Source organism: Apteryx rowi, unplaced genomic scaffold, assembly GCF_003343035.1.
Source record: "Apteryx rowi isolate R43461 unplaced genomic scaffold, aptRow1 scaffold_374, whole genome shotgun sequence".
Lineage (NCBI taxonomy): Eukaryota > Metazoa > Chordata > Aves > Apterygiformes > Apterygidae > Apteryx > Apteryx rowi.
In genome coordinates, this window is record NW_020450241.1 from 79473 (window position 1) to 97924 (window position 18452).

General features: G+C 36.3%; 1 protein-coding gene across 1 annotated transcript in view; it reads right to left on the reverse strand.

Annotated features, from left to right (window-relative positions):
- Positions 1 to 18452, reverse strand: part of RALYL (RALY RNA binding protein like) — a 111177-nt gene that overhangs the window by 38249 nt on the left and 54476 nt on the right. The window contains exon 3 of the mRNA XM_026073701.1: positions 14767 to 14799. Within this exon, the coding sequence (XP_025929486.1) occupies positions 14767 to 14799 (33 nt within the window). The remainder of the gene's footprint in view (positions 1 to 14766; positions 14800 to 18452) is intronic.

An 18452-nucleotide genomic window follows, 5' to 3' on the forward strand; every position in this document is an offset into this window, starting at 1 on the left:
GGTTCTTTTTTTTTTTTTTCCTTACCCACTGCTTAGACTCCTCAGAGAAAGCTGCTGAATTTAAGCTTTGTTCAGGGAGGTAAGACATTTATCTTTCCATGCTACGTATTAAAATTACAGTAGGATAGTAGCACTGTAGGACCTTATCTGTAGGTGTTGGCCCTTATGGAATAAGGAGACATGTAAAGGAGGGTGGGTTTAAAATTTTTGGAAATCTTAAGGTGGAGCCATGATCTGAGTCTCTCCTTCCTTCTCTGAAATTCTGTGTGCAGCTATGTCAGCACGGGCAGCGCAGCGGCAGAGTGCGATAGCTCCTGCATTAACGGCTACATTAAGCATCCTTAGCAGTGACTGGTGGCCTAACAGCCCACAGAGGCAAGACATTATGTTAGACCCTGAGAGGTCTGGAGTACTATAAGGGTAGTTCCTAGTCCTCTTGGTTGTGAAGCAGTTGTCCTGAATGTGTATTGTAAAGGGCATAAATCAATGATGATGAGAAAAACTCAAAACTGATAACCTAGAAGAAAAAATTGCAGTTTGTTTTAAACCAGTCTCACTTTTTGTTTGTTTTTGAAGTTGAATGATGATTTTTCAGTGCTTGGTAGTGATATGTTAATGACATTACACTGTGAAAGCAACCAGTATAGCTCTCCACCTACAGCCATAATTGTTCATACCTATGAACGCCAAGGGACAAACATAAGCTTTGGTCAGTACTGTGGTATAAAACTTGAAGCAGAAATTCAGCGCAGATAATCATTGGCACTGAGATCAAGGTGACTGAAGGGCTCTTAACCCCTTGAGAGTTATTCCTTAGCAACCCACCAACCTGTGTTAAGAAGGCAGCAAGAAATCACTTGCACAGTGCAGAATACCAAATACTGAGCAAGTCGGAAGCAGAGAAAGGTTTAAACGAGCCTCTGAACTGGTGAAGTCAGCGGTTTCATGAYGGCATTGTAAACAGATTACTTACCCGCAAACATATGCCATCCCTGCAGCATTAACAACAGAACTGTGCACAAGATGCTGCTATTAAAATGGAAGACAGTAAAAGACACTGTGATGATCACACCAAGACCAAAGAAAACTCATCAATAAAAGGTGTTTCTGTTAAGCACGAGTCATGGTTCCTTATTCTGACCAAAGAATCCTGTATTAGTTGGAGAAAGATAATGACTCTTTTTAGCTTCGCTTCACTTAACACTAAGCCTATTTTAAATTCTGTATGCCTGTAGAATAAAGGAATCCCCAAGGACCAGATTTTCAGAGCTGTAATTCTATACATATTCGACTTTCACATGTATATCAGCAGTTATATGTGTGTCAATCAGGCAATTGCAAAATTATGCCTCTGCATTTTTGAAATAAGCTTACATATGTTATTATGTCCTTATTTATCTGATGGCATTGTATATTGAAAATACATCACTACTGCATAGCCTTTCTTATGTTCTGTGTTCTATTGCACAAAAGATTTTTATAAATTAATATTCATATTCTGTTTTCATTTACTTTGCTCTAAACAGCAGTTAATATAACTGACTTCAGTGGAGTTAATCTGAATTTAGAATAGTTAATGCAGAACAGAGCAGAATTTGATTGTCTTGTTTTCAGAACAACAAGAATTTCAATCTTGCATGTGATTCCCCCTTAACTATCATCTTTTTTTTCCCCTTCTGTAGGTATTCATCTGCAGAGATTTATTTGTAAATCATAAATGTTGACAAACCAGTCATAATGTATCTTAATTCAATTGACAGCCCTATCACCATTTATACTGTCAATTGATTCTCTGTTGTCAGGGCTGGATAAAAATATTAAAAACAAAAGCAATATTCCTTCAATCAAACTCTTTTTAGAAGGCACATATCAACATAATGGTTCAAAACAGTAATCCAGTCACTTGTAAAATCATTTCTCTTGTCATGTAAAGACAGTGCTAGAAATTGTTCCTATAGAGTGCAAAAGAGAATCAGTCTAAACTGAAGGGATATTAAAAAAAAGAAAAAATAGTAGTGGGGGTGACTAGATGATTTAGGGAACAAGCAATGTGAGGTGGAAATTTTCTCTGATAGAAAATCAATCAGATGGCAAAGACTTTCACGAGCTAGTAAAAAAGGTGGAGATTTCAGGTCATTTTTCAGTGAGGGCTACCTACATTCCCCAAAGACACCGTTTAAATTGGTGCTAATTAACATATTAATTGATAATCTCACTGCAAGCATCCAAGACTAAAGGAGTGTGGGGGCTGAATACCAGCTTTACTTCAGAGATGATCCTGTTTTAGTTAAGGCTGAGGATGCCAATAGAAGTGAAAGGACACTTCTGTTTTGCAGTTCAGGCTGTATGTCCTGCAAAGAGAACTTCAGAGTCTCCAGAGCCTGCTTTTTGCTGATATGCTTACTGTCAGTGATTCCTTCAGCTAACATAGTCCTGGAAGTTTACAGAAAAAAAAAAAAAAAAAAAAAAAAAGAGAGAGAGAGAGAGCAAGGAGGAAAAGCAATTATAGAAAAATGTGTTTTACACTCTTTTCTATAATGCAGTTACCAGGTTAAATAGGCATGGTTAAAACAAACAAACAAAAAAATTATTACCAAAGTGATTAAAGATAATCTACTATTTATATGCTTCCATTACTGATCAATTCTCATAATAGTTTTGTAACCATAAGTTAATAAAAGTATTTTCCGAATTCTGTTTGGTCATTTAATTCATAAATGCAAGATAGCATTTTGAGCTTCTATTAATGTATATGGAGAATCTTTCTTGCAAAACTGACAAGTATGTGGCAAATCTAATCCAAAGAGGTATGCTTTGCTTAAGTAAGGCATATATACATTTAACAATTTGTCTGACATACAGTACCCCATTTCCTGCACCTATTAAAGTATCTTTCTACAGAGGCTAGGCAGAACTCATTTGAAATATAAGCAGGCTGGTTTATTCCACCTTCAGATATATCTTTTCTTTGTCCTCTTCCTCTCTCCCCAAAACTATTTTCCTAATGAAATGTATTTTTTGGGACACTATTGAATGTACTTTCCAACATGAATTGGGGGCAAAACCTGGCCAAATATTCAAAGTTGAATATACACAGTTAAGCAAGTAAGTCATTTAGACACCTCCCTATAGAGGGTTAGGCAAAGCTTGTGAAGCACAGGATAGCAAAAACATTGAGTTTAATATTCAGACCTGGAGAATCAGCTGGCCTGAGAGCTGCTTTTGGCAGTCAAATGGGCACAAGCAATGCAGGGAGTTCAAAGCAAAATTTAGCCCAAACAATTTTCTATACAGCATAAGTRCTAGGTATTAGAAGTACTCCAAATCAGAAATATTTACTGTGGCGGCAGGCATAGTCTACACTTAGCACTGCTGGACTGAGGCTTTTTAGAAACAAAATGCTGCATTGTAGCTTTTCTACTTCAAGAAACCTAAATAAATCCACTTAATATCTCCCTGTCCTTTCTCCTSCTGTTAAACTATTTTTCTCTCATCTAATGTAATCTCCAATTACTTACGTTTCCCATGGGAACATATTGTACTAAGGTAATGAAAAAGCTTTCCAGTGTCAAGTGGCCTAACCTTTTCCCAAGGTATCCTTTAATTGTATAGAGTGACTGGGAAATTCTTGATGTCCATATATATATATATATTTTTCTTAGTACAAGAGTAATGAGTCCTGCTTCTTAAAAATGTGTTTTAAATTCAATGTATTCAAGGCACTACTGTCAAACCATAGACAAGTGATTGATTATCCAGTTTATTGGTAATATTGTATACATTGCAGGAGTGTCATTTAACTTGGTTTGACAGGTACAGAAGACTCTCATTGACAGGTGTAGGAACAAGTGATGGGTTTAGGCTTTGAAATGTTTCTACAGCATTTCACTGAACAGAAGATTGATAAATTAAAATCACAGTGGTAGCACCGGAGTTGAAAGACTAACCACTCAAGACTACAAAAACAGATCTCCAAAAACTTTATGCACTCTCCAGAGAAGCAGTCTTAGAAGCACTGAATGAAACAGAAAAGCATGGTTCACAAAGGATTAATTAATTACAATGTGACAATGCTGGAGTTCAGGTAGAGAAAAAAATATTTCTAGGGAATTGCAACAAGTGCTCTCCTGTCTCCTCCCCCTTTCAAACCGTCAAGAAGGTTTAAATTAAATTTAATTTGGTTCTCATTTACACTAAGTTTACTGATGTAATTTAATTCATTTGGACTGAGTAACTCATGGTTTAAACCAGCAAAATGGAGACATAAACAGAGCCATTATTGTCAGTGTCCTGAGTACRCCTTGCTGAGACAAGACACGCTGCTTGTTTCTCTAAGACTGCATTTTGCAAGTGAAGTTACAATGCAAGCTTTTTTGAAGAACATATCCAGTGCATAGTTTAATTAGGTTACATTTTTGGTTTCAGGTTTACTCTGTGGGTTTTTTTGTGTGTTTTTTTTCCCCCCAGTTATAAGCTCCTTAAAATACAGTAGTTACATTTTATAAATCACATATTGTAATATATTCCACACATTTTAGTAGCATAAGTGCAGCTAACTTAATGATCTACAGTCTGACTACTGTATCAAAAATAAACAAATAAATAAATTTGGGTAGTTCAATATGTATTTTATGTGATCTCCTCCTCTTCTTCCTTCCCCTCCCCAGATGTTACAGGACCTCTTCTGGAGTCTCATTCATATCATTGTATTAATCAAGCTCCAAGGAAACAGTTACACAGATTCACATTTTGACAACTTGCTTGCAGCAGGTGGGCAAGTTTTGTTAGATTGTTGTAATTGTATGTTAAGAACATAATACTAATGTTTATATATGACACATCATTTAATGGCTATAATGTTAGAATTTAATATATTTTTTTTTCTTGCTCGATGACAACATTTATAAATGTTTCTTTAGTCTTATCAACCCTGGCAACAATTATTCCATGTATATAAAAATGCAATATTAATACATACATCCTCTCATCTGGAAAGATATTCCTCACTCTTAATTAAGATACAGTGATCCTCATGGTTCTTAGACAATGACCAGTATATCCGCCTTTTCTCTTCTGTATATATTCATTTCATAGCATTTCAGATATTAAGAAGATGACAGCACGGAAGAGGGCTCAGGTAGCTTTACGCTTCCATTATTGCCATTTTCTGCAGCATGTGTCCCTATATCATGTGGTCACAGCCCCTGAGCAGAGTGGTTCTCTCCTGTCAGATTAGAGCTGCACTTGACCCAGTATGCATCATTGCTGGTAAACATTTATAGAAAGTTTCATTTCAAATGTTTTATCACTCTGGGTAATGCACATTAGAAGCTAACAATACAGACACATCACAGGTAAATTTGTTTTTTTATAGTCTATTGAATTAAGCTGCCATAACAATTTACTTCTCAGAATTGCCTCCAGCATCTCTTCCAGAAACATAAGACTCTGTGAAGAATTAAAACTGCTGAAGTCTTTCTCCCTCTCTCTCTCCTCTCCCCCCTTACCTGCTTGCTAAACTCCCCCCCCACAATTTTTGCCTTCTCCCAGCAAAATCACATTACCGTTACTCACCCTTATAGGACTTACATGACTGGGATATTATTTTTCTATGAATGCTGTACACAGCAAGACAGTTTTATAGCCTATAAAATACCAGCCAGAACATGAAATACACCTAATGACTGATGCCTAGACAAGGTTTGGTTGAAACCAAAAGGTATTTGATTCCAGATTTGAAGTGTAATCATGATTTATATGTGTGCGTGTGTGTGTGTAAGTTCATAAAAAGGACTAGTTTTGCAAGGAAACAAAGCCTTATTCAGTACCTCTCAGGTACCTCTGCCTCTGTGAAAGAGATGTGCATACTGGGACATAATGCTGCACTACATATAAGCTGCACTAACAACCTCCAGTTTTGCTTCACTAATTTCACTGTCACAGAAGATGTAGCTCTCATTTCTATTCCATATCCTCCCGCACCTCAAAAAAAGAAGGATGGATCCACAGGACGAATTAGATTGTTTGAGAAATGTTTCATTTTTCCTCCTTTGTGTATTGATTGTGATTTCTGTGAAGGTGTTCACCATTTTCAGGTATTTGACAAATAGTTCACAGAAAAAATGCAGTCTGAAAGTTGGTAATTTTTCATTTTGACTATTTGATGTTCACGGTGCGCCTGAAAACCTGCCTGTAGTTTCCGTCCCTTGATTTAGATGGCAAGAGAGAAAACAAGGGCATGCCTAGTAGGTACTTTGAGACAAATAATTGATTTTGCTAAAATCCCTAATATGTTGAGACTTACGAGTACTTTCTGGTGGTTATCTGACCGGTTATAAACAATGTTTGACATGAGGAGCTACAGGACGATGGCTGATTCAGCCTCCCATTGCTACCTTGGAGAGTAAGGGCTGCAGGATTCAATTGCCGGAGAGTTCAGAAGGTTATTTTTATAGAAAGCATTAGAGGCAACTGAAAAGCCCCCCCCCAAAAAAATCCAGTAACTTTAGATTTGTTAGAAATGGATGCATACTGTTAAAATTAAGCAAATGCTTTAACATTAGCTACAGAGTCACTACCATGGCAATATAAACTAGCAGTTGCTGGTCATGCATGACAGTTCCACTCTGATTTGCCCTCCTTCACATTTAAGGCACATTCTCAGAATTTTAATTCTACTCTAATATGTTGTTGTGAAAAAAATGCCTTCTTTTTATTGAACAAAGCAGATCCCTACATGAATCCAGAAAAAAAGCTGAAGACTTTACCAAAAAAAATTCTAGTGCTTTATTCCTCTTTATTCCTCTTAAGACAGTAGAGACAACAGAGAATGTGACCTGAATACCTATTTATTTTTTGTATAGATCAACTGCAAAATTGTTGTAACCTGTTACACCTCTGTGTAAACCCTGATGACAATGTGTATGACAGATGTCACCAAAGGTGTAATTTGGCCTGCAGAATGATAAAAAGTATTCCAAGAACCCAGGCTGACCATGAAAAAATTCCCCCAAACTCAATGGATAAATGCAGATTGCTTTGAACTTCAGCTCATAATTGTAACTAAGGCCAAAAAAAAAAAACCCAGACCAAATCAAGAAAGCCAAAATCAAGACACTCCTTAAAATCAACAGCATTTTTCTACTGCTTGCGCAGTCTCTGGTCTGAATTTGACCCTAAACACCATAAAACCTAAAACCTGCTTCTTGTCAAATTAAAGTGTGTGAAGACATTATACTAATGTAGTTGTGAAGTGGTCTGTAAATGAGGTCTGGTCTCCCTCAACTCAGCTTCAACTCTCAGAGTTAGCTAAATTCATAGAAATCTAACTACAAAATGATCTTAATAGCTGAAATCTTGCCCAGTATTCAGGGCATATCCTGATTTTGTTTTATTTCTAATGAGGGGTTTACTACAGTGTGCTAATGTACAGCTGAACAATGCAATAAGGCAAGGTGTGAGTTATTGTTCCTTAGTATCATACACAAGGGCCATTGACAGAACAACACTAAAGATATAACGGCTGCTAGCCTGAAGCTTATTACCTTTTTAAAAAAACTTAAAAAAATACAAATGGGAAACAAGATCTCCAATTTGCTTTGAGTCAGCAACATGACTTGCCAACAATATGCTGGATTTCACAAGAGCTGGGCCCATGTATTGGAGTCATTGGCTAAAAGTATCAGTGCACGCTGCCACATGTCTAAGCTAAAGTGACTTCCCTACTATATCTAGCATGAGATCAGGTCAGCTGTGGCTTTGCCTATCTGAGTCTTGAAACTCCAGTGGATGGAGATCCTGCAGCCTCTCTGTTGAACATATTCCATTTTTTCCAGCTCTGGTGATGCAACTCATTGTGAGACACAACACTTTAATGAAATGATCAAGGTTAAAAAGAGTACAGAATCAAAAAAAAAAAAAAACAACCCCACAACACTATGCACAGTAATAACCCTCATCTTTACATATTACAACACAACACCTGTGACAGGGAAGAGAGGGGACAGTTAGAACACATGGATAGCCAGGAAAACAGGCTTTTTTTTTTTTTAATATGTTTCATAATTTTAAGTTGTAAATAAAAAATGTGTATTAAAAAAACCTCTAGGTGATCTAGTATCTTCTCTAAATCTCTAGTACTGTAGTACTCTAGTATCTTCTTTCTTCTGCCTCCCTAATTCTCTTCATCCTTACTCAGCTTAGCCAATTGGCCTGTATGTTCAGTACTGTTTTAGATGTTCTTTGTTCTTTCAGGTGTTACCTTTTCTTTAAAAACCAGAAAGATAAGAAGAGAAAAAAGCTCAAACAGGGTCTGTGGTAGTGCTCTTGACAGAGCTTCTTAAGAGAATGTCAAGGTTTAAAGCACCTAGCCGTTTCAGAAAGCCAATGTATATAGAGGCTGGTCTGGACCAATAGCTTTTGAGGCAAGGCCACTTGCTGACTGCTGATGTGATCCTGGTTGGTTAACCTCCTAAGAAGTATATCTCTTTTTCAAGGAACTGCAGAAGGGTGGGAAGATGACTTCCAAATAAAAGTTAACATAGGAGTACTGCTTGTCTTTCCGTGGTTCGGCTTTCTAAACACACATTTCTCTTTGCCCTCCCATTTTTCTCCTCTGGCACAACTGTAAGTAGCATGTTGGGTAGATAGACAAATCTCAGATTTCACTTGTTATTGAAAAACATTAAGCTGATTTCAAATGTGGAATCACAGGGAACAGCATTAGATCCTCTGAATATTTGTATAAGGCCTAACACACTGAGGACTTAATATTAAGTGAGGTCTCAAACGTTACTGTCATACAAAAGTAGTAAGAGCAACACATACATTAGCCCAGAACTTCAAAATAATAAACTTCAAAGTTATTATACCTTTCAATATATTCATCAAGGGGGGAGATGTTAAATTAAAACTTCTTCCTAATGATCTAGAAACCTGTGAAAATACAGACGTTTGCAATAGGCATACTAAGGATGAAAAATGGTCTCAATGATTTCCAGAGATGTTCTTGTGCGTAGGGAACTAGGTCTTGTTTATGAAATTGTTTCGTGTGCCTGTTGGCTTTCCAGTGCAAGCTATTCATTATCACTGCAGCCCACAGAGATTGCTGAGAGCTAAATGCTGTGTTGACTTCTCAGAAGTACGAAGGTATGCATTGAGCTAACGTAGACCTCTGCAAACACTGGTTTCTCTAACTCCTAGTTCAAACAGTTTCTACTGTTTGGGGCAGAAACCAGTGACATCAAAGTATATACAGCAAATATTGTCTATCCTTCCTCCATTTTCCATTATAAGMCAATATCCCTCTGTTTGATCTTTTGCATAGTCCTTTTCCTCAGACTTTTCTTTCAGCTCTTTCGATCCTGTTTCCCTGCTTATTTCCTTCCATTTTTCCCTCTAGAATGCTTTATCCTCTTGATTTTTCCTTCCAAAACATTCCCTTACATATTAATTTTTCTCCTCTAGAGAGCATCCTGACTCATATATAGGTGAGACCACAGATATACTGTATAGAGGAATCTTTTGACATTAACCTGGAACATGAATGACCTGTGTAGGCTTCTCCAGAAATAGAAGTGAAAGGATAGTCTTGGATGATGGACATAACAGAGAGTAAATAAAAAGGAAAGGTGAATAGAATAACCAGGAAAGAAAAAAGAGATCTCATGCTCTGTTGCCTTTCTCAATTATGAAGCACATTTTTACTAATGTTATTAAGAGAGGGGAAGAGGGATTTGTCAAGGTGCATATTTGTTGAGCTTGTTGATAATAAAAGTTAATGGAATTCGGAAAAAACCTCTTTTTTGCCAAATGCATTAGTCTAATTTCTATATAATGTACATTTTTGAGTGTGTCTGGAAGTGGAAATGGAGTAGAATGAAAAAGATCAGGGAAAGAGAATAACCATAAAATAATTAATAGGATTTCATATGAGTAGAAAAATATATAATCTAGGTTCTTTAAACAATGAAAAATGACTCAGAAACACCAGAAGATGCAGCAAGTGCAAGTGGATCRACACCATTATTATTGTGGGTTGGTAATCTCTTCTTCAGAGTGACCTGTAAGCAAAAATCTTTTTATAAATTTATAAGAGTGACGTCCATCCAGTATTTCAGAATCTTATAATAACTGAAAACAGACAATTACAGAAAAGGTTAACCCTTATGAGTTATGGTAAGTTGTTGGAAGAGATGTGTATCACTTCTTGAAATTAAACTGTACAGATTCTYAGCCTCTTCTACACGAAGATCCCCAGCTTTCCATATTAGCTATCCTCCCATAAATGCTTCTGCCTCTCTGGGACCTACCCAGGATATCTCGTCACACGTAGAGCCCTTGCAATCCCCTGACTCCTGCTTGTGACCTCCAGGCTAATCCACATGCTTAATTCAATGACTGTTTTTTTKGAAGGGTATTCCCTGAAAATATAGAACTACTGCTTCTTATCTAAGCCATGGACCCTGAGTGTTTGTAAGCATAAGAAATTACTGCCTTTCTGTAAACAAAGAGTTTAAATAATTTTCAAGAGTGTTCAGTCCTCCCATGCTTCTCACATAAACCTCACAGGACCTCACAGATCCTGAATTTCTGGCCCACACATGAACAAGAGTTATAAAATTATGTTCAGAACTAGTAGTTTTATTCATTTCATATTGATATTAAGATACTTCTTCTCTTTATATTTTTTCACTCTGCTCAAAAAAAAATCATTTTCATAGTTATCTCTCTCCCAAAGCTGGATGAAAATAGTAGGATTAGTGCCTGCCCCTTTCCACTGGTGTTTTTTTGATGCTACCCGTTGATTGGGGGCGAAGCTTTACAGTATTTGTTGTACAAAAGATGACACTTGGTTACATTCTGCTTTGTGCATTGTAACCTCATATCTGTTGTTTTTTTAAAAAAAGGGGGGGGGGAAATGTGGATGATGGTTGCAGTTAGAAATTTCTCAAAAAAAATCTGCCAGTGAAAAAATAAGGGGTATTACTTTTAATTTTTGGGAAGCACTTCATAAAACTAATCCCCCCAAAATTCCTCTTCTGTTCTAAAAGTACCAGCTGTGGTATGAAAAAACATGGCTTTTCAGTGTTACTTATGATTATATGCTTTCTAGAAACAGGACCCTGGTGAGGAAGAGATAGATCATTCAGATCTTCAGTGTCTTTACTGAGAATGTCAAAAATGCAGCAATTATTGTCAATTTTGCTTGTCCCTCTCTTCTTTTACCCAGACAGATGACTGCTCATCATATAATAAATGCATACAATGCATTAATTTCACATAGAGCTCTCTCCGGGCCTTCCACCTAAATTTATAGTGTTTATAGCAAACAACCAATCTTGAAAAAAAGAAAAAAAGAGTGAAAAAGTCAGCAGTCTGTATTGTATTATTTTAAAGATCTACACAAAAGAAATAGAAATAGATTGGATCTCAGCTGACAACCAGATGTATAAAACACATGCATTTTCAAAGGCAGTCTGCTTATCCAGAAGTAATTCCATTCTCTGCAATGGGCAGTAGATGAATCTAAGTTCTTAGTAGCTGGGAAAAAAAAATCAGCTCTTACTCTCTCTCATTGTCTCTTCTGAACACAACAATATAACACATCTTATTAAATAACACCTAACAAATAACAGACACATTTTTCAACGTCAGAAGAAATTATCAGTGGTTGTGATATCCAACCACTAGATATTTTAGAATAAAGCCTGGATGTTATTCTAAAAGGTGCAGTTAAATACAAGCAAGAACTAATTCAAAGGATTCCTACCGCATGAAAAGGCTACAAAATCAGTATGGTCCCTCCTGACCATGTAACACTATTACAAGTCTTATAAGATACTGCAATAGCTGTGTCTTACGAAATGAGTTTTGAATATTATGGCTCAGACTCAAGATCCATTACCAGTTTGCATGCAGTATTACGTGGAATTTACCAAGTGCTAAACTTATACATGCAGACAGTTACCACAAATCAGCTGCCATGAAATAGCCTGGTCAATGGTTAGTAACTGCATTATCAATCTAATCTTTTAGAGAGAATGGTAACTGGTTGAGGAGATAATTGTGAATCATTGCTATAAAAATAAAACCCCAAATATGAAAAGCAAATGTGTATCATTAAAAGTTGTACATATTTTGAATGCTTTTTCTCTCTTTTACATATCATACATACTTTGCCATAAAGTGGGATGAACTTAGATGGGCTGGCTCTTCTGTTGGCCTTTTTGCACTATCCATTTTTTTCTACCTCTTGACCTGCCTGGTCTGAATCCTCCAAAGACTTCTACATGAAGCCAATCTGATGCTTTATAAGTAGTCTTTACTTTGGGGGAACCAGTTTTTTAAAACTAAACACACATTTATAAATACACAGTCTCTAAAGGTAAATTCTTCCAGGCATGGATTCTTCTGGCTTGTTTTTCATTCTAACACTGTATTATCACAAGAGGAAGGAAACCTCCACAAAATCTCCTCTTTGTTGCTCTTTAAGGCTGAATCAGGACACAAAACCTCAGAAATGTGGAAATAATACACGTGGGGAGAAGTACCCTGCACTCCTATAGGCTAACACTCAGCCTTCAGCACTGATAAGAACTGTTTCAGCATTTCCTAAGGATTTTATTTCCACTCTGAAAGATAAAGGAAGACAATACATGCCTCAGGTTCAACTTTATATTCTAGCCCAAAATCATAACATTGAATTCAGATACTTTTATATGAGCAAATCGCATACTCTACATATTTTTGCTTCTGATTGCTACTGTTAGAAACTTACTTTAAAGAAGTGACAGTGATTTCAGCACCAAGTTATCCGCCTGTCTTGCACAGGGAGGGAAGATGCCTGGATTTGTCTTCGTTATAATGCACTTTGCATTAGAATGGAGGATAAAGGGATAAAGGCAACTTTTTTCACCGAGGGAGTACAGGGGCTATTCTTCCTATGTATTTGAAAGAGAAGCCACAACAGCGAGAGGGGGGATCTGCTTGTCTCTGTAGTTGGCCATTTTTTGAGAGGAGAGAGACATTGCACCAATTTGGGAGCCATTTTTTCTCTGCAGGAGCTCTACCTGGGGGGCTGCAGCAGCCCATGCTGGCACATGCAGGCAGAGCACAAGCACAGTGCTGCAATCTCAAGCTGTTGGGCTGCCACACTTCACATTCTCCCACCTTTCCAAAAGAATTAACGATGGAAAAGTGCCAAGCAGTTGTTCACTTAGGCACAGCAAAACAAAAAGGTGTAATTAGACTCCTGAGGCAGTAAAATGAAAACACAGAAACAAATCTCTCTTGCAGAAGGGAGATAAATGAAAGGCTGGCTTGCAGAACCATCATCTGTAGGCAAACAAAAGTGATTTAGATTAGTGTTTTGACCAGTTCTGACTGCAGGAGGCATTAAGGGCACCCATGTGTTATTCTAATTGAGGTTGAGTCAGTATTGCTCCTGCAATAAGTAAAATACTTACTGTATTTTAAAGGAGCTATGATTGCAGCTGTCAGTCTGGGTTAAAACTTTAGATGCAGGTCTCAGCATGAGAGCTCATCCTCTGAACAAATGAACCCCAAATTAACATGGGACTAGGAGGACCATGTGTCTGCCTCAGCACCAAGAAGGTAGGGGTTTGCTTTGGCCACTCCTCGCAGCACAACATTGTGGCCTTGGTCAGAGGCCACCTCCTTTGGGGTGAAGAAAATGGAGCAGTAAAAGGCAAAAGTAGCACAGAGGCAGGGGCTGACTTGTACATTTTCAAGCATGATCTTTATGAGTTTGCAAAAGATGCTTTGAGTTCAAGACAAACTTCTGTGAAGCTTTGCACAGAGGTTGAGTCTCTTCACTCAAAGTAGACTTCCTGAGAGGAATCCAGTTTAACAAAAAGTTACATGCAACTACTATGTGGCGGTAATGTGAATTTACTCAATGGCCACCACTCAGCTCATATGGAGAAAAAAAACAAACCCAAAATGTAACACTTCCTTCTAGGTACTCAAACCCAAATGTCGAAAAATTGCTAGCAAGATTCTTAAAATCATGACATGAACTACAGACACAGGATTTATTATTTTGTAGCAGTTACTAATATTATAATTACTACAACTAACACCACCATTGTCATTTTATTTGCTTCCTGGATTTTTATATTTTCAGGCTTGCTCCTCAGCCACAATGGCATGAAACTTTTCTTTGCTTAATCTTAAAGCTGAAATTTTCAGGTAATCACCTCATTACAAGAGCTGAGGCCTCAAATAAACAAAACAAACAAACAAAAAAACCCAACTAAATAGTACAAGTTCCAAAATGGAATAACAAGAGGTAATAACAGACATGGCTGATGCAATGAATTTGGACATTTCAAAACATGCAAAATGAGGGCCATATAATTGAAATATAATTGAAAATTTTATTTTAAAAAGCTATTATCAATTCTTTGTTCATTGGCATGGGCAACCGGCATAGACAATATTTGAAATGATTTCTGAATGAAAGAAAAGTAAAAACAAAATAATAAAACAACTGCCTATCAATGTAACACTTAACTAGTACCTTTCTTTCAGTACAAATTTTGGTTAGTTGATAGAGGCAAAACATACCTTTTGGTATTTTTGCAGCAGGGAGATACCCACAGCTGCTGACTTTATCAATTGATATCTACTTTTTATAAGCTTAGGCATAGTAAATAACCATAGCATTGAAACAGGATATTTATGTCAACATAATCCCCCAATTATATTGTATGATGGTTGAAATATATAAACACGCTTACTTACCCAACAGACAGGAAAGGTTCTTTTGATTCAAGTCTGTCAAGTAAATAACATAAGTTTAAAAATATATATAAAATAAATATATAGTATTTCAGAACACTTATATGATGAATTTAAAACAACTGCTCTCAGTATCAGATTTATTTGGTGAAAAATACACAATCTGACAACAATAGAAGACTATAAAGGGAGTGATCCATTATGCTAGGAGTTTGACTAGAAAAAATCCCATTTCCCTAACTTTGTCTTAGGAACCAAATCATTTTCAAAGCAGCAAACTTAGGGTCTTAAAATTTCATAAACTCAGCTGACTTGTGTAGATATTTACATGGAAAGGCTAAAGTGAACAAATAATACTTTGTCTTTTCTTTTTTTTTTTTGGCATTTTCCATGTAAATTCAATTATTTTCAGTTCTTGATGGCTCTGATTCAAGAAGACACTGCTTCTTTTTTTTTTTTTTTTAACTTTAAACATAAAATTATGTACGGGTTTAAGTATTTTGCTGAACTGAGGGCTTCCACACCCAATTTTTTTGTTTGCTTTCCAATATCCTCTGCTTTTGTAACGTGATCAGTGCTTCATCCTGGGAATTTCTGACAGATATGCCACGATCAGCACTGCACTGAAGGATGAATGCTACTAGACTGATAGACCCAGAATCATTCTTACTTCTTAAATCAGTTGTTGAAAGTGCCTCTCTCAAACTCCTTGTTATTGCTTCTGTCTTTGTGAGGAGCTGCATCACCTGCACACCAGCAGGAGACTCTCCTACGACTAGCTTCCACCCAGCCAGGACTAATCTAAAAATACTCATCTACTTTCTTATACAGTATTTCTGTTCCAGTACCTGGAACTGGCTAGCCTTAATTTTGGAGCACTTGGTGACTGCAATGAGTTAACTGATGTCAGCTATTTGTTAGGACCATAAGCATGTGATTTTAGGGTCCTTTACAAAAATATTAAAAGAAAATTGCCCACTAAATTATTTTGAGGTGTTACCTGACATAAACATGATGCAAAAGTTCTGTATTACACTAAACTTCACCGAGAGTACTGTGTTACGAAGAAAAGAAAATGAACATGTAGCCTTTAAGAGTGTTTCTAAGAAAAGTGAAATATATCATTTCTGGAACTGAACATTTCACCTGTGATGACCCTTCCCATCCAAAACCAAATCAATCCCACAATGAACTACTCTGAAGTAGAATATAAGACTTTAAATAAAGTATTTGTCCATTTTTTTAATAACAACCCTTTTCTCCAGGTCCTTCTTTGTGGAAAAGCAAACAGGTGCATTTGCATTTATTATTCAAATGGTTTGCCAAAAAATAAATAAATAAATAAAATAGACCAGTTTAAATGTTTATTGCCATCTACCAGAAGAGTATTTCCAAAAATGAATGTCACTGTGCTTTTGAAAGGATTATATGATTTTGTCTTTAATAAAGCATCTCAGCTTTTTGCAAGGCATTTACTTCTCAAGAAGATGTTTTCCAAAATCGCTAGTGGAAATAACTTAAGAGTCTATCTTCATTTACAGTGCTGGCTTCCAGTGTACTTTAAACCTAGTTTCCTGGGATTAGATCTTCAGCAGAGGTGAGGGTTATCTACATAAGGCTTGAAGAAAGGCTAAAATGCATCCACAAAATACTAACTTTTCTATTGTCCTCATGGCTACATCTGGCTTTTCCACTTCTTTCCAAGACTGTGATCCACATGGAAGCAAGAGGCTAGGAAAGGGGGCCATTAATGTGTTTGCATGCTGATACGCACTGTGTTCTTGGAAAAGCAGTATAAGCCCGAAGCTGTGCTGTCCACACGCTTGGGTGAAACACTCCTCCTTTTCCTCCTGCGGATAGCACTGTTAGGAAAACATCTGACCAGTCTTTGCAGCTTTGCTCTCATGTATGATGAAAAATTCACTCAATGTATTTTTTTTTTTGTTTGCTTTATCTGCTTAATGAAATGAAATGGACTTGGGAAGCACCCTGGCTTTGGTGTGAGAGATTAATTATAAGCCACATGAGAAAAACCTGAAAGCCTTGGCACACATTCACATACAGAGCACAAAAACTTCGTAGTGGAGAGAGACTTGTAATGGCACTATTATCATGGAGGCTACTCTGGTGGATTTTACTTGCAAACAAAAAGTGTGTGGTATAATGCCCGGTGGACAAAATACTGCAATTAAAAATCTATTTGAAATCCATTCTCAGGGTGGAATTCAATTTGATTTAAATAGTGCTGCCCTAAATTTGACCCCTTTCTAGTATATTTGACTAAATGGTTTTAGATAATTTGCTGCATTACTTTAAATTAATTCAAGTGTTCCTCATAGTAAAGGAATACAATTATCTATTGACCTTTTATTTAAATTGGTAATTCAGTATATGGCAAATTAATATAAAGGTTTTAAAACTGCAATACCATGTGAAATAACATACTACATCATCTTTACTGGTGACATTTATCAATATAATTATAGATTTTTTTACCTTTCTTTTCTAGACTGTAGTACACCAAATTCTCCAGAGTTCTGAAGAAGTCTCACATAATAAAATATACCTCAAAAAAAGTAATCCCAATAGTCTGTGAGAGAAGTGTTGTCATATACCTCCAGGAGAAAAATTAAAACACAAAAGTTCTTTCTTGCAAAAATGTATTGAGAATGCAAGAAATATTAGGTTAGGCAGTAAACAAAGGTAATCATGTTTTAATTATGTAGGAATGGTAATGAGCCTTGAGTGATCAGGATTTTTTTTTTTTCCTGAAATGGTTTTCCTATCAGAAAATTCATTTGTCAAAATGTCAAGACAATCTATTGGTTTAAATAGGAGAGAGACAAGCTAATCAATAGCATTACTGGGGTTCATTTTCTCTGTGATTCTGAGCTAAGCCTTTCTGGAAGGTCTGAATTTCTTATCTATATATAATGGGTAAATTTTTATAGGAGAAAAAACATTTTTTACCCTATGTAAACAGTTCAGTAAAAATCAGTCGCTACAAACCAAACAGGCATGGGAATTAATTTATACCCAATGATAGCTAGTAGTACTTTTACACCCTGTTTTTGAAATAAGTACACTAGGAATTTCCCATTTAGCAACATTTTTACCCTTTGCAACCTGCCTTAATCTCGGTGAGATATTTTACAAGATCTGTTTAATATAATTGTGTATTTCATGATGTTTTTCTGCTACTGAGTTTGCTTATTTTAATGACAATAAACACATCTTTGACATGGAGGGAACATGTAGATAGACAAATATTTCAAAGTTTGTAGGCAAACATGGAAAGAAATATGAGTAGACTAAGGGCATGTGAATTCCTATATGCCTTGTAAACAAATCACTTTAGGACTAGGAAGATCCCAAAGTAAATTCCACTTTCCTTGCATAATTGTCATATTAAGATTATAGGAAAGATGTCTTTTTATATCTCAGGCCTGACCCAAGATATGTAAAACAATATTATTTCTTATTAAAGAATCCTCGCTTCTCCAGCCAAAACCTATTTACAGGAAAAAATAGATACCATTACTAACAATATCAGTGCTGTACACAAGCAAATGGGATTTTAGCCAAGCGTTCTCTAAGGTAACTTATTTTGAATCAATATATTCTTCCTGGCGATGATCTTATATTTTCATCTCTAAGGATTAAGTAAACAAAATATGTAGAATGTTGGG